Raw genomic sequence first — 16,743 nt, forward strand, 5'->3', positions numbered from 1 at the left:
CGCTGTTAAAGAACGTTGCTAAAATTCCAGTCTATTCTTTGTCGTCATCAGTCTTTCTAGACGTTTCGTCGTTTTGGTCGGTCAACAGTTCACCTATCCCTGATCTTATTTTAGACTTAGACTTAATATATTCCCAAATTGCATTTGAAGTTTTCTTAGCACATGTTCCCTTTCAGTCAGTTTATTTGTCATTGTCTTTACCGGCTTGATTTCGTACTCAGTTATTGTACTCCAATCTTATACTTGGATCTTTAGTTGCTATTCAGTGATTTCCTACATATAGAGTTTTTTTTCTTAATTTTCCCTATAAAGTTTTTTGTCCATGTAAAACTCTCTTTTTCTTTAAGTTGAAGTTTTTATTTTCTTGACAGATCTTGATCTTGATCTTGATAGGAATACGGTGATACATCCAAGGATATTAAAACAGGGATATAACTCTGTTTCCTTATTTATATTTTAAAAAGCAGTGTATATAAAATTATTCAAGTAGCATGAGCAGCGCATGCATTCTTCTTTTTTTTAGTACATCATATCACATCTATATATTTATCTCATGTGATAATGTAGATCAATGTACAAACAGACCGGTACTAACTAATGAAAATGTAGACGCGTCCATTCCGAAGACCGAAGGGATTTTATTAATACTACACAACTTCCGGATATTTTTTTTTAAAGAAACAAGAACCAAAATAATTTGTACATCCATTATTTCAAGAGTTGTATCTCAGGAAAAGATGTCATGCGTAAGAAAAGTAGTGGCAGTCTATATATTGATATTATTGTTATTGCTTACATTACAGGAAATGGGACCCATGATTTTGAATTGATCACTCCTCTCTTCTTCTTATTACTGATATAAAAATAAGATGTACATAGTATGATTGCCAATGATACAACTCTCCACCAGAGCCCTAATGACATATAAGTAAACAACTATAGGTAGGTCACCGTACAGCCTTCAACAATGAGCAAAACCCATTCCACATAGCTATAAAAGGCCTTGAAATAACACAAACGAGAAAACTAACAGCTTGATTTATGTACAAAACAATGAACAAAAAAACAAATTTGATATACAACAACAAACAACATCCACAGAATTACAGGCACATACATGTGGGATTAAATTAATTTGCTGGCATCCCCCCTTCTAACCTGGGACAGTGATGTAACAGTACAACATACATTGACATAAGAAAAAAACTATAAAATCCAGAAAAGACTTAACTCATCATCAGATTGATACAAAGCATAAAAACAATTTAACACAGACGTAACGTAGCAGGGAATTTATACACCCCCACAACAACAAAAAACACAAGTACAGATCTGAGAGTTCACGCAGTTACTGACAGCTAGTTCAAACCCAAAAACAACTAATACAAATATCATGTATCTAAGACTAAAATATCAATCAGTACACATCCAACATCCAATGGATTTAGTATAAAGACGTCATTATCAGTCAGAGAAAAACATGACCGTGAGCCATGCCAAGAATGAACATACAGGTATCGACAGATTGTAGAACAGTGAATGTACCCAGGAACATATATATTGACGGGACTTGATACTAACTGATTGTAGTCGATTTTATCGTCGTGCCATAGTTAATAAAGATACGATACAGAAACGGACATGTGTTAAAAACGGACTCGCTATTATCCTAATAGTTTCTGATATTATCAATAAAATGTCATTCAAACTAGTTTTATAGTGATGCTAGTGTATCAAACTTGTATTCTGTCACTTCAAATTTGTTAAAATCGCAAGCATTTTATCACAGAATTGTGCAGAATGCAAACAAGGTAATAAAAAAATGGCGGCCATTGCCGCGATGATTTACAATTCCCAAACTATTATAAAACACTTCACATCAAATAAATCAAACTTATTTTGGTAATTTTATATGACAAAATATATCTACTAAATGATAAAACTTGTATTTATTTACAATTAGAGTTATGTCGTTTATTTGTTGAGCAGTTCTGATAGTTTTTCAGTCAGACGCTACCAAAATCCGTAAGTCTCGGGAAGTCTCGGGGAGTCCGAGATTTTATCAATTTTATACTGAAAAGCGTATCAGATTCATTTCCCGTTAGATATACTGTTCCCAGATGTACCTATGTATACATATAACAATAATATTTAGTTTGGTTTTAATTAACTGATAACAAAATCAATATTTATACTAATAAAAACAATATTCAAAGATTTAACAGTCAGAGCTCAGACAAAAATAAGTCTAGATCTGCTTTTGACTCATAGAGGTCTAAATTTGAAAGTTTCAAGATTTGTCTCCCTTTAATTTAAGACAAATTTTGACTTCAATAAGTCAATTAGTGTTAAGCAAGAAATATTTGACCTAAATTAAAGAGTTACAAATATTGACTCCTACAAGTCAATAAGTTACCAAAATTGACCAACTTCAAGACCCATGCATTTTTATAAAAAGGTCATGCATCTACATGAAATTATGAAACATTGAAAGACAATGCTTTGTCTTCTAAGGAAAAATATGCATGAGAGTCTAAAAAATCAGAGATAATGTTTATCTACTTTACAATGCAACAATCTGTACGTGTAATCACACAAAATGAGGAAAATAATCTATGTTAAGTAAACATGTTCAATTAGATAATTAAATATAGATAGCTCAGGACATTGTGAACTCTCACACAGGTTAATGATGTCATAGGTGGTGCACTTGGGCCACTAATTAAAATTAAGTCTTTTCATAAACATAAATAGACCTAAACAAGTCTGTCATTTTCTGACTTAAATAAGTCTGAAAATGAAAGTACATTTTTATAACAAATACATTTTTTGACTTATATAAGTCAAAAACAAAAATCGACTTGTTTATGTCTGAGCTCTGACTGTTTAACTAGAGAGTTGAATTGGCAGCCTTTTAGAATAATTATAAAAAAGAAGATGTATGATTGCCAATGAGACAACTCTTGAAGAGAGACCAAATGACACAGAAATTAACAACTATAGGTCACCATACGGCCTTCAACAACGAGCAAAGCCCTTACCGCATAGTCAGCTATAAAAGCCCCCAAAATGACAAATGTAAAACAATTCAAACGAGAAAAGTAACGGCCTAATTTATGTAAAAAATAATGAACAAAAAACAAATATGTAACACAGCAACAAACGACAACAACTGAGTTACAGGCTCCTGACTTGGGACAGGCACATACAGAATGTGGCAGGGTTGTTATTTAAAGGATCAATAGGTTTACCAGGATCATAACTAAATTTCAGGGCTCGGTAAACAACATCTCCATAAAAATTAGGATGTGCTATCCTATTTGAAATAAGTTTTCTACAGGTAAAGCAAAACTCCCATACCAAATCTTTGTATCTATGGAAGAATTTAGTAAAGGTTTTAAGTAATTTGTGATAAAGAAATCCCTAATTTAATAATTTAACAGCAATGCATAAAGATTAAGTTCATTGAAATCCAAATGGTAGCTATATATAGTTTACTTGAGACTGAGACTGCTATTTGTTTAAAGTAGTCTAACAATCTTACTGGAACTTATTCTTGGTCTTTCTCCCAATTTCTCATAATATGAGGCTGATGTTACCTATGAAAGAGGAAGAAGTCTGTATAACATGTATATTATAATGTATCATTTAAAAACAATCTATTACTTTTGAGATACTCTATAGCTACATCATATTGGCTTGATGACTGAGGGCTGAACAAAAAATTGCAAAATTGCAAAAACAAATTCCAATCATAATTTCTGTCTAAATAGTAATTGAAATATAGAAAAGTGTTTAATATGTCCCAAAAAGACATTAGGCCTATTAAAATATTTGTTTGTCTGATTCCCTGATACAAATTCTGCCTGCTTGATCAGGTGATTTTCCCCAGAGAAATCATTTTGTTTATAAAATCATATGTTGAATAAGCACTAGACTCATTTAAAAATGAAACAGAATTTATTTTCATTGTTTAACTGCTAATATTCTTTTGGTAATCAGATACAACAAATATGATGCTCCTTCCTTATATTTTACACAAGGTCCAAAGAGGAGAGAAACGATACTGATTGATTGATTGTTGTTTGTTTAACGTCCAAGAAACTATACTGAAAAGGATTTCTCTGCAAATGTGGAAGTCTGAAAAAAAGTTAACGATCTTGGATTTATTAATTAGTATATAGATTTTTCTTTTTATTGATTTTTCCACTGCTATTGAGGGCTTTGTCCTCATATTAAAATTATGTATAGTAAAATGATTTTGATATTATTATTGAGGCCATCAATTGTGTTTACATTTTAGAATTATAAATTACAGACAATGTCCTCCCTACAAATGCCCTAGCCCAAATTATACTTAATCAAGGTTGGGCAGTATTAAACGGTGGTCAAAAGTGACAATTACTGGTCAATTGATATTTTAGTTTTTTAACAAACTTTACTATACTAATTATTGTAAAACATTGGTAGGCGGTTTAATTTATTTAAATTTTATTCCTTTTACATGATTCAGTTTTTAAAAATGAATGATATTGGTATGTTTCCCCATTCCCTGTTTCAATTCCCAATTCTATTTATTAACAATCAACATGAATAATTACTAATTTAGTTCTAGGGGTAATGATATTGCATACTTTAGATACATGTATAATTATATTTCCCGAAGGGTCATGACCAGCATTTAAGAGAGAAATACTGTTATGAGTATTAATAGGGTCATTTTATTAACTTCCTGGTTAAAATGGAAAATAAAATTTGAACCATTTACTCAAGACAATTATCCACCCTATACATTTCAGAATCACTTAACAGTTAATTTAATTTAATTTATTTAAAGTTTAATAAATAGCTTTTGAATATGTTACAAATTTAAGCATCTTTACATAATTTTCATCTTGGTACAATATCCTATTTGAAAGATGGTAGATTTATTAAGGGACTTCTTTTGTGGGTACTAGCTAGACTGGTATACATCTAGTAACGGGATTATTCCATACCAGGAATTACAAAGGTGACAATATAGGTAATAGGAATCAAGTATTTTCATTCCAGTATCTACTCTTACACATTATTATCTACTCTTACTCTTACACATTAAATACAATTAAACTTCATTTTATTTTTCAGACACAAAATACATATCTTTTTGTGGGTTGTACACAATCTACAATGTACATGTAATACAGCTCTTCTCAGAATAATTGCTTTGTATTATTAAAGGAAGTCCATCAGTTGAGAAAATCATAATTGATGAAGATTACATCTGATGGAATTTTTATATTTAAGTTTGACTACATTAGTATGTCAAGACTTATAAACAAGAATATAACTGTGCTGCAATTACAAAGGTCCAATAGGAGTAAATTGTCTTTCAATCTCTCCATATTGACTACAGAGGTGAAAAATTGAAAAATGGACAAAAAAGGAATAAAAATCATTCATGCTTTTGATTTAGAAAAGGACAATGATTCAGAATTGAATAGCATGACAGAGGAAAATATTCTTCTAAGAAAGGAGATCCACAACAAAAACTTTAAAGAAGATTGCTCAAAGTTACAGTTGTCTAATGACAATTCTAAGAGAAAATCAAAAAGAAAGAATCAACCAAGTCGAAATATTGTGAAATATCACTGTTATGAATGTAGCACTGACTTTGAAAATGAACAACTACTCAAAGTACACAGTGTAACATGTAGTGTTACCACAGATTTAGACATGGAAATTAAACAGGAGCCTGAAAGTGAAAATGAATCAGAACTCCATTCCATCGATCAAAATGATAAAGTGGATAAATATGGAAAAAAGGTCAAGTGTAGTATGTGTGCTAGAAGATTTAAAAGTGAAAATGGTTTAAAAGGACATTTGAGAACTGACCATGGACTGAATTTGTTTACTTGTGGCATATGTCTAAAATCTTTTATCACAAAAGCTGCTTGCAATGAGCATGTACAGATTCATGGTGAAGAGAAACCTTATGTATGTGATGTGTGTGGAAATAGATATGTATTGAGAGAATCATTGACTAGGCACTACAGAGTACATGATTCAAAGAAAGCATATACTTGTCACGATTGTGGTAAAGCATTTGCTGAAAAAATCAGCTTTACAAGACACAAGACTATTCATACAGGTAATGATACATGTACATTAAATTTTAAGCACAATGAGCAGAATAAGCATTGTTATTTTTAGATGCAAAGTCATATTTAAAATATTCACAATTATAATATACATGTATGTGTATGTCAAACATAAATAATTAATTGCCTGGATTTTATGTAGGATGCTTGGTTCAAATATTCTCTTGTAAATTTAAAGTACTGCCTGAATTTAGATTTTGTGTACTGTTGTTTGTCTTTTTCTTTCTATAGACAATAATCCTTACTTGTTACTGATTTAGATCGTATAAATTGTGCCGTATCTAAAACATTTATTGATATAAAGGTCACTTGACTATATATAATTACTCTAATATTGCAGTCAAGTAAAAAATCTTACCCAAAAATATTTTTCTAATCAATTGGTAAAAAAAAGTTCCACCAATCTTGATTGGAAATGTCAGTAAAGCAACTGAAAAAAAGAATGAATACTTTAACAATGTACATTTTTTTTTGTACATGTATAATCCAATGCAAATGTGAAAGCAACTGATATAGAACAACCAAAGGTCAAAATATGGTATAAAAAGAAAAACTGAACAACCTGATCAGTTGTGAACAACTACTTAACTTTTAATATATACTTGAATATAGTTCCTTTGTAAATTAAAATTTATAAAATATTACGAGAAACACTTATATATACAGTGTTCTCCCTTCAACTTTCAAATAGCATCCTGGTTAAAAGGGAATTATTAAATACCATCTTGTTTCTAGAAATTATAGCATCACATCCATAACACAATCTATATATAAGAACATCATTTTAAATAGCTAAAAGGCCACAGGGGGAACACTGTTTATATATATATATGTTATATAGATATAAGATGTGGTATGAGTGCCAATGAGACAACTCTCCATCCAAGTCAAAATTTATAAAAGTAAACCATTATAGGTCAAAGTACGGTCTTCAACACAGAGCCTTGGCTCACACCAAACAGCAAGCTATAAAGGGCCCCCAAAATTACTAGTGTAAAACCACTCAAAAGGGAAAACCAACAGTCTAATCTACATGTATATAAAAAACGAGAAACGAGAAACACTTATGAACCACATCAACAAACAACAACTACTGAACATCAGATTCCTGACTATACATGTTTGTCCAGAGACAATCTTTGATTCTGATTGGCCAATTTAAAAAAAATGCAAAATGTTTTCAAACTTACATGTAAGAGAATTGATAATAAGAAGGCTGCCTACAAATGGTCTTCATTTAATTTGATCTGGTGCGGTGGCAAACATGGTAGTGTTGGTTGCACAAAGATCTCTGTCATGTTTGTTAACCCTATGGAATGTAATTGTATTTACTTTTTTTGGTACAAATTCCTTTGTTTAAATATTAGAAAGAATTCTTTAATTATTCATTAAGTTCATGTTTTTATTGATATCTCATTACAGGAGAGAAGCCCTATGCCTGCACTGTATGTGGAATTGGTTTCCGTGATCCCAGTACAATGAGAAAACATCAGAAACGCCATAATACTGAAAAACCATTTGAATGTGAAACTTGTCAAAAGAAATTTGCTAGCGAGTATGACAAACGAAAACATGTAAAAATACATATTAAAAATGATGATCGCCAGTTCAAATGTGAATATTGTGGTAAAGGGTTTTATTTAGTCACAGCCTACAGAATACATCTCAAAATCCACACTGGCAATAAATCTCATGTCTGTGATATATGTCATAAAGGGTTCGCAGACCCAAGAAACTTGGTTTCACATAAACAGATACATACAGAAACAAAAGGTCTCCAGTGTGAGCATTGTGGACAGACATTCCGCTGGCATTGCAATCTCATTCGTCATATTAATGCGGTACATTTTGGAGGAAAACCATTTAAATGCAATACTTGTTCTGAAGAATTTATTGATAAAGCAGCTCTTATAAATCATTCAGAAACACATCTTAAGGATAAACCTTATAAATGTGAAATCTGTAATTTTAGGTTTGCTTATCGTAGATCATTGGTCTATCATGAAAAAACTCATACCAATAAAAAACCATATCAGTGTCTTTTATGTGATCAGGTCTTTGCACACAAAAAATCAGTTACAAGACACATGAAGATCCACAATAAAGGTCAAAGGAATAAAGTAATTGTAGAACAGAGTAGTGATGATTATATATTAAAACTTATTGACAAAGAAAAGAATGTTATTGAAGAAGACATGAATGAATGTGAGATTGCTGAAGAAGACCTGAATGAGTGTCAGAATGATGAAGAATACATTGAAGATGAAAATAATGGTTTTGATGTTGAAACACAAATGTACATCCTGAATACATAAATCCAAAGCTAGGACATGCAGCTAATGAAGTGATAATGAAACGTTTTGATCAAAGTTAGGACATGCAGCTAATGAAGTGATAATGAAACGTTTTGATCAAATTAGGGCATGCAGCTAAAGAAGTGATAATGAAACGTTTTGATCAAAGTTAGGAAATGCAGCTAATGAAGTGATAATGAAATGTTTTGATCAAAGTTAGGGCATGCAGGCCAGCTAAAGAAGTGATAATGAAATGTTTTGATCAAAGTTAGGACATGCAGCTAAAGAAGTAATAATGAAATATTTTGTTCAAAGTTAGGACATGCAGCTAAAGAAGTAATAATGAAACGTTTTGATCAAAGTTAGGGCATGCAGCTAAAGAAGTGATAATGAAATGTTTTGATCAAAGTTAGGGCATGCAGCTAAAGAAGTGATAATGAAACGTTTTGATCAAAGTTAGGGCATGCAGCTAATGAAGTGATAATGAAATGTTTTGATCAAAGTGGCATGGACAAAGCAATTACACACCTAACATTGTTCATGATAGTAAACACCGCAACGGGTAACAATTACCATGATTACCAGTAAGAGATTTGTCTGAATATGTACAATCCTTAGAAACATCCAACTAGAATCATGGAAATCAACACTGGATTATTATATCCGATATCTTTGACACCAGATTACTGTCTGGCTTAGCAATCGAAAAGAGGGAGGAACTTTGATAAAAATTTTGATTGCAAAAAATATTAAATTATGCAGTTCTAAGTAACAATCAAGCCTACCTTCATAAAAAGGAAACATTTGAAAAATCCCTGAATTATACAAGAGGAGAACTGACCCATAGAGATTATGTTTGTGTCTTTAATTACAAATTTCAGCCTTTAATATAATTGTAAATAGTTTTATGTTTTTATTTGCATACATTTTTTTGTTTTGTACTTTTGAAATGTGCTGTTAAATGACTTGAAATGACTGACTCTGCCAAAGTTAAATGTCTGTCCCAGACTCAGAAAAAGATGATGGAAATCATTTTTGTTTTAAGAAAAATTGGCAACTATTTATGAAAATTTTTAGAACATATTAACATTGTTTATGAAGACTGATTATACAAGGACTGAAGGTTACACTAGATTAGTTTCATGGCTTATTGAGCAGATTTTATTATCACTAATTTACATTGTCACTTCATTACAATAATTACGAATTCAGGTAAAAGTAGAGACAGAAACGTTTATAGTGGATGCAGACAGGCAGTATAAATGATGAATTCAGGTAAAAGTAGAAACAGAAGCGTTTATAGTGTATGCAGACAGGCAGTATAAATGATGAATTCAGGTAAAAAGTAGAAACAGAAGCGTTGATAGTGGATTCAGACAGGCAGTATAAATGACGAACTCAGGTAAAAGTAGAGACAGAAGCGTTTATAGTGGATGCAGACAGGCAGTATAAATGACGAATTCAGGTAAAAGTAGAGACAGAAACGTTTATAGTGGATGCAGACAGGCAGTATAAATGACGAATTCACGTAAAAGTAGAAACAAAAGCGTTTATAGTGGATGCAGACAGGCAGTATAAATGATGAATCCAGGAAAAAGTATAGACAGAAGCGTTTATAGTGGATGCAGACAGGCAGTATAAATGATGAATTCAGGTAAAAGTAGAGACAGAAACGTTTATAGTGGATGCAGACAGGCAGGATAAATGATGAATCCAGGAAAAAGTATAGACAGAAGCGTTTATAGTGGATGCAGACAGGCAGTATGAATGATGAATTCATGTAAACGTAGAGACAGAAGCGTTTATAGTGGATGCAGATAGGCAGTATAAATGACGAATTCAGGTAAAAGTAGAGACAGAAACGTTTATAGTGGATGCAGACAGGCAGTATAAATGATGAATTCAGGTAAAAGTAGATACAGAAGCGTTTATAGTGGATGCAGACAGGCAGTATAAATGATGAATTCATACAAGTAACTTGAATTTAATTAATAAAATATGTGTACACTAATATCTGTCACAATATTTATATTCATCTTCTTCAAACATATTCTACTTGTGTTAGTCTTAATCGTAAGTAATGCCTCTTCAAAAACATGTGTTTTGTATAAAATTATATATTACAATATATTTGAGCATTTACATGCTATATATAGTATATATATTTGTTTAGGGGCCAGCTGAAGGACGCCTCCGGGTGCTTGAATTTCTCGCTGCATTGAAGACCTGTTGGTGACCTGCTGTTGTCTGTTCTATGGTCGGGTTGTTGTCTCTTTGACACATTCCCCATTTCCATTCTCAATTTTATGAGATTCTAGTGTCTATTTTGTATCTTAAGTTTGACTAACATGTGTCTTATGCTTTTTGCAATATTTTCAGCAAATAAAATAAGTTTCAACTAAACAAAACTATTAATTTCAAGTAAAAGTACGAGCGAGCAATCTTTTGTTCTTTAATTTATAACATCCCTAATATATATATATATATATATATATATATATATATATATATATATATTTATTGAGAAACTACCCCTTTACATCGGGGACAAACACCAACAGGGTATTAGTGTTTGCGTCATACAAACTATAAATATTATAAATACAGTGTACATAAATAAAAACATCACTATCATTAAAAATGTCAATATATTCGTAAAACAATTTCTTTTAAAACCCAACATTTGGTAATAAAAATTATAAAAGTGAATAAAAGAAACCGTAAAAGTACGTTGCGACATTTTTAAAAGATTACACATATATACATAGACTTTTTCTGAAAATACATGCATATTCACATAAACTTGACACAATTTCAAACTTTCATACATTTAAATAATTTAGACATTAACATGCAACAACTCATTGCGAGCTTTAATGAGTGAGGTTAGATATTGTTTTCCCATTTCATCAACCTTTTTTCCGATATCATCACCGATAATAAATTGAAGTTTATTAAAACGAGGCAACTCTGAGAAAAACACGCCGGTTCCTGCATTAAGAAGGAAATCGTGCAAATCAGAAAGGAAACGTTCTCGAATATCAGTATATGCTTGGCATTCTAACAGTATATGTAAAACGGATTCTTCAGTACAACACGTTTCACATGCATTACTATCCTTCAATTTCATGCGGAATAAAACAGCATTCAATGGAAGACAATTCGTTCTAGCCAGAAATTTAAGACGAGAGGCCCAAAAATCGTCTACATTTGATAAATACGATTGTCGTGCTTGTGCGACATAAAATGAACGGTAATCACCTAGGCTTCGCTTTTCTAGAATTTCGGACTTCAGCTTATTACAAGCGTCAATACCAAAAAGCTTATTAAATGTTTTTATATTAACGTTTCCATGTATATAATGGTCCAGTCCAGTGGACTGGAATATGCCATTTATATGATTAAAATATTCATTTTTGTCGAGCCTTCGACTTTTGTCGAAAAAGCGAGACATAGCGATCCTACATTCCGTCGGCGTCGGCGTCGTCGTTGTCGTCGGCGGCGTCCACAAATATTCACTCTGTGGTTAAAGTTTTTGAAATTTTAATAACTTTCTTAAACTATCCTGGATTTCTACCAAACTTGGATAGAAGCTTGTTTATGATCATAAGATAGTATCCAGAAGTAAATTTTGTAAAAATAATATTCCATTTTTTCCGTATTTTACTTATAAATGGACTTAGTTTTTCTGCCGGGAAATATTACATTCACTCTGTGGTTAAAGTTTTTAAAATTTTAATAACTTTCTTAAACTATCCTGGGTTTGTACCAAACTTGGACAGAAGCTTGTTTATGATCATAAGATAGTATCCAGAAGTAAATTTTGTAAAAAAATAAATCCATCTTTTCCTTATTTTACTTTTAAATGGGCTTAGATTTTCTGTCAGGAAACAACACATTCACTCTGTGGTTAAAGTTTTTAAAATTTTAATAACTTTAACTATCCTGGATTTGTACCAAACTTGGACAGAAGCTTGTTTATGATCAAAAGCAAGTATCTAGAAGGACATTTTGTAAAAAATAAATCCATTTTTTCCGTATTTTACTTTTAAATGGACTTAGATTTTCTGCCAGGAAACAACACATTCACTCTGTGGTTAAAGTTTTTAAAATTTTAATAACTTTCTTATACTATTTTGGATTTGTACCAAAGTTGGACAGAAGCTTGTTTATGATCAAATGGTAGTATCCAGAAGGAAATTTTGTTTTCTTCCAGTTAACATTACATTCAGTCTGCAGTTAAAGTTTTTAAACATTTATTAGATTCCTAAACTATCCTGGATTTTTACCAAACTTGGACAGAAGCTTCTTACAACCAAAAGACAGTATCAAGAGGAATATTTTTATTGATTTACTTCCTCATTTTTGTTGAGCCTGCGATTAACAGAAAAAGTAGGCGAGACACTGGGTTCCGCGGAACCCTTACGAATTTTTTAATAACTTAAGTTCGGTAAAAATCATTTTGCAATATCTTGTACCAGGTAGAGAGTCTAATCTAGCAAAATATGTGATCCTTTGACGGTCCATATAATTTGTTAGAGATTCCCATCCTAACTCTGATAACACAGAGCATTTTGGAAAGTTCATTTTAGAGTTTATTATAACTTTTGCGACTTTGTACTGCCAGCTGTCTAGCATTTCGGTTCCGGATTTTGACGTTAGGTACCATACACCACAAGCATGAGCAATGGATGGACGTATAACCGAAATCCACAAAGCACAGCCAAAATTAAACCGATTAAAATCGCCATGTTCTCCTAAAACGCGAATAATATAGTTAAGTTTCTTTTCAAAGTTTTCCTCAAGGTATTTCTCGATATGATGATTAAATTTTAACGTTCTTGAGAAATAAACTCCCAAGTATTTATATTCGTATACTTCATCAATTAAAACATCACCTAAACCAGTTTAACTTTTGTATGCGTTAAGTCTTTTTCCTACCACTAGAACTTTTGATTTTTTGGCATTAAACTTTAGGTTCCATTTAGAAACAAATTCACTGGCAATATTCAATAGGGTTTGTAATTCTTCTTAGTTTCCCTAGTAAAACAATATCATCTGCGAAGAGTAGACTACCTATAACTTCAGTCGCTACATTGATACCGAGATTCTTTTCTTTTATCATTGAGACAAGATCAGACATTAGAATAGAAAATAGTGTAGGAGATAATATACATCCTTGTTTTAGGCCAAATTCTTGATCAAACCAGTCTGATTCGTAATTCCCAAAAATGACCTTGTTACTTACTTTTTTATAGAGGGAACGTAGTAGTTTCCAGCATTTTTCTTGAATACCATTTTGCCAAAGAAGATAAAAAAGACCATCTCTCCAGACTTTATCAAAAGCAGAGGATAGATCTAAGAAAGCTAGAAACGTTTTTTCTTTTTTTGTTTTTCTTAAGGAGCAGAGCCCATGAAGAGTGAAAATATGATCTTCAACTCTTCTGTCTTTTCTAAAGGCGCCTTGAGTTTCACCTAATAAGTTCTTATCTTCAATATAATTCATAATTTTGTCCTCAATAATTTTACAATAAACCTTATATACATTTGAAGTTAAGGTTATGCCCCTGTAAATTGCCAAATCATGAACCGAACCTCCTTTGTGAATTAATTTTACAATACCTTTATGCCATTCAACAGGAATGCATTCCAAATCGGTTATCTTAGTGAAAAGTTCAACAAGGGAATCAACAAGTATATCACCACCGTATTTTAGAAATTCATTGGGTATGTTGTCGAACCCACTAGCTTTACTGTTTTTGATTCGCTTAAGAATTTGCGTAATTTCTTGTCGGTCTATTGAAAGCAATAAAGGTGTTTCCGCCTGAATCAAATTGTTATCTATTTTGTACATCTATGACCGGACTATTTAGACTGTGCAGTGTGAAAATAGTTTTAAACAACATTTTATTTATTCAATTGTTTTAATGTATATTTAGGTTTTGCATTTATTTTATTATTCTGAACTTTGTCGTAAATTTAGGCATAAGTGTTTTACACGGATTATATGTCATAATCTTGGACAAAGGACTTAAATTCATTTACTCTATTCATTTAATTACTTATTCTCTGTAACAGTTTAGACAATAATTTACTTATACGTGTCGGACATCAATTACTCTTCTAAACTATTGTTATTTCTATTTGGCATATGTTAATCATCTTAATCCTTTAATTGCTTGTGCTTATATATATTGTTATTGTTTGTATGTTACTTTACATATGGTTTGGAGTTTGTTGTTCGGTCTTGCCGGACTGCTTAAATAAAAGTTTAAGGAGCGAAATATTCCTTCTTGATTTCCATTTAGCCGGAACGCCATTTTACCCGGCTATATCTGGTGTTAGGACATCCGGGCAACGCATCTATCGGATCTACCTTGTTCTACCTGTGAAGCTGATCCCCCAGCAAACAGAAAAATGGATACGCGGAGAACCAGAAATTTTGGCCGAGACTGGAGATACCAGATGTCTGATCATGGAACTACCTTTCAGACAAGAAATTTTCAACATATGGACAACTACCTATGTAAGCTTTGTGGAAAGACTGTGAACAATCAATTTCATTTTAGACAATGTATAGCAAAAACGTCATTTTGCTATAAGTGCAGAAATTTTGGACATTTCGCCAGAATGTGTAACTTTCACAGACAACCGGACGTGAAAGTTGTTAAAGTTAAATCCAAATCAAAGTTACGTCGTGACGCAGAAAGAATGAGAAAATTCAAAGAACAGAAAGCTATGTCAATGTTTCCTTGTGCGGAACTTAATACCATAGAACTGATGGACTTCTTTCCAACCTTAGAATATATCAAGGAATTTATAGATAACGTAAGACTCAGGCACGACCGAGTGAATTCCGAGAGAGTTAAATTCAAAATTAAAAGTGTACACTATGAGAGGAAGTTTAAAGAGTTAAATCAAAAGCATACCAGTGTTGTTAGCAATCTAGAAAAACTTCAAAAACAAGGTGCAGATGATAAAAAAGATATGGAAAAATTACGGGAACGCATTACTGATCTTGAAGAAGCTAATTTTCGGATTTACGATCAAAGATGCGAAGCAATCGACCAGCAATACCAATTACAACGCGACAAAGAACATATGCGGGATCGAATCACAAAACTAGAAGACGAATTGGACAATTTTCGAAATAATACAAGAGAAGATAATCATCCAAACCAAAATTATCGTTAAAGAGGACGCCACAATCACAGAAGAAACTTTCGGAACAATTTCAGATGAACAGTAAGACCCGGGTCGTGTCTTCAAGGGCCGCGGGAATATATGACCGGACTATTTAGACTGTGCTGTGTGAAAATAGTTTTAAACAACATTTTATTTATTCAATTGTTTTAATGTATATTTAGGTTTTGCATTTATTTTATTATTCTGAACTTTGTCGTAAATTTAGGCATAAGTGTTTTACACGGATTATATGTCATAATCTTGGACAAAGGACTTAAATTCATTTACTCTATTCATTTAATTACTTATTCTCTGTAACAGTTTAGACAATAATTTACTTATACGTGTCGGACATCAATTACTCTTCTAAACTATTGTTATTTCTATTTGGCATATGTTAATCATCTTAATCCTTTAATTGCTTGTGCTTATATATATTGTTATTGTTTGTATGTTACTTTACATATGGTTTGGAGTTTGTTGTTCGGTCTTGCCGGACTGCTTAAATAAAAGTTTAAGGAGCGAAATATTCCTTCTTGATTTCCATTTAGCCGGAACTCCATTTACCCGGCTATACATCAAAGATTCAACATCATTAGCTAATTCGGTTTTGCTATTTTGCATTGATCCTATTGAATTAAAATGATCAGATAAGGCTTTATTAATTTAATCAGGTTCCGTTAATCTTACACCTGAATTAACAGGATCTATTATTTCGCATGGCACACTAGCATTTTGCTTTAATTTAAGAAAATCCCAAAAGCCTTTAATTTTATTTTTTGAATTTGTGCATTTGCTCGTGAACTGTTTCATTTTTACTAAACGCTCTTTACTTTTAATAGCTTGGTGAACTTTTTCTTTTCGTTTTTTATAGATATTTGTTAGTCGCTGGCCTACTTCATTGTTGTGTGGGTGGTTTTTATCATGTATACGCTTAAGTCGATTTGCCTCGCGCCTTTGTTTTAAAAGTTCATCTTACTCTTTGTCCCAAAAACTTCTATCATTCCGGACAGTTTTTGCCTTACCGATTGAATTTATAGCTGCATTTTCTACCTTTTCTTTCCAGCTGTTCCATATTTGATCAACATTCATAGTTTCTTTACACAATACATTAAAATTAGAGA

General features: G+C 31.9%; 1 protein-coding gene across 8 annotated transcripts; it reads left to right on the forward strand.

The window, feature by feature from the left end:
* The first annotated feature begins 665 nt into the window (after positions 1 to 665).
* Positions 666 to 10,445, forward strand: LOC127737756 (zinc finger protein OZF-like). Of its 8 annotated transcripts, none has more exons than XM_052248652.1 (5): positions 666 to 746; positions 5,128 to 6,130; positions 7,563 to 8,701; positions 8,797 to 9,772; positions 9,837 to 10,043. In XM_052248652.1, exons 2-3 carry the CDS (start codon positions 5,413 to 5,415, stop codon positions 8,453 to 8,455), a joined length of 1,611 nt encoding a protein of 536 aa, XP_052104612.1. In that variant the 5' UTR covers positions 666 to 746; positions 5,128 to 5,412; the 3' UTR covers positions 8,456 to 8,701; positions 8,797 to 9,772; positions 9,837 to 10,043. The 8 variants fall into 8 exon arrangements, 7 of the variants coding, with proteins under 7 accessions (XP_052104612.1, XP_052104617.1, XP_052104613.1 ...); XM_052248657.1 differs by having other exon boundaries at positions 9,900 to 10,043; XM_052248653.1 differs by having other exon boundaries at positions 8,797 to 9,709.
* Positions 10,446 to 16,743: the final 6,298 nt, after the last annotated feature.

Source organism: Mytilus californianus, unplaced genomic scaffold (assembly GCF_021869535.1).
Source record: "Mytilus californianus isolate M0D057914Y unplaced genomic scaffold, xbMytCali1.0.p SCAF_4, whole genome shotgun sequence".
Classification (NCBI taxonomy): Eukaryota; Metazoa; Mollusca; class Bivalvia; order Mytilida; family Mytilidae; genus Mytilus; species Mytilus californianus.

Bases quoted from the DNA above. Each gene is read 5' to 3' on its own strand.
- LOC127737756 (XM_052248651.1), top strand. From the start codon at position 5,413: ATGGACAAAAAAGGAATAAAAATCATTCATGCTTTTGATTTAGAAAAG. The intron at 6,131-7,562 runs GTAATGATACAT...ATCTCATTACAG, and splicing joins ACACAAGACTATTCATACAG to GAGAGAAGCCCTATGCCTGC.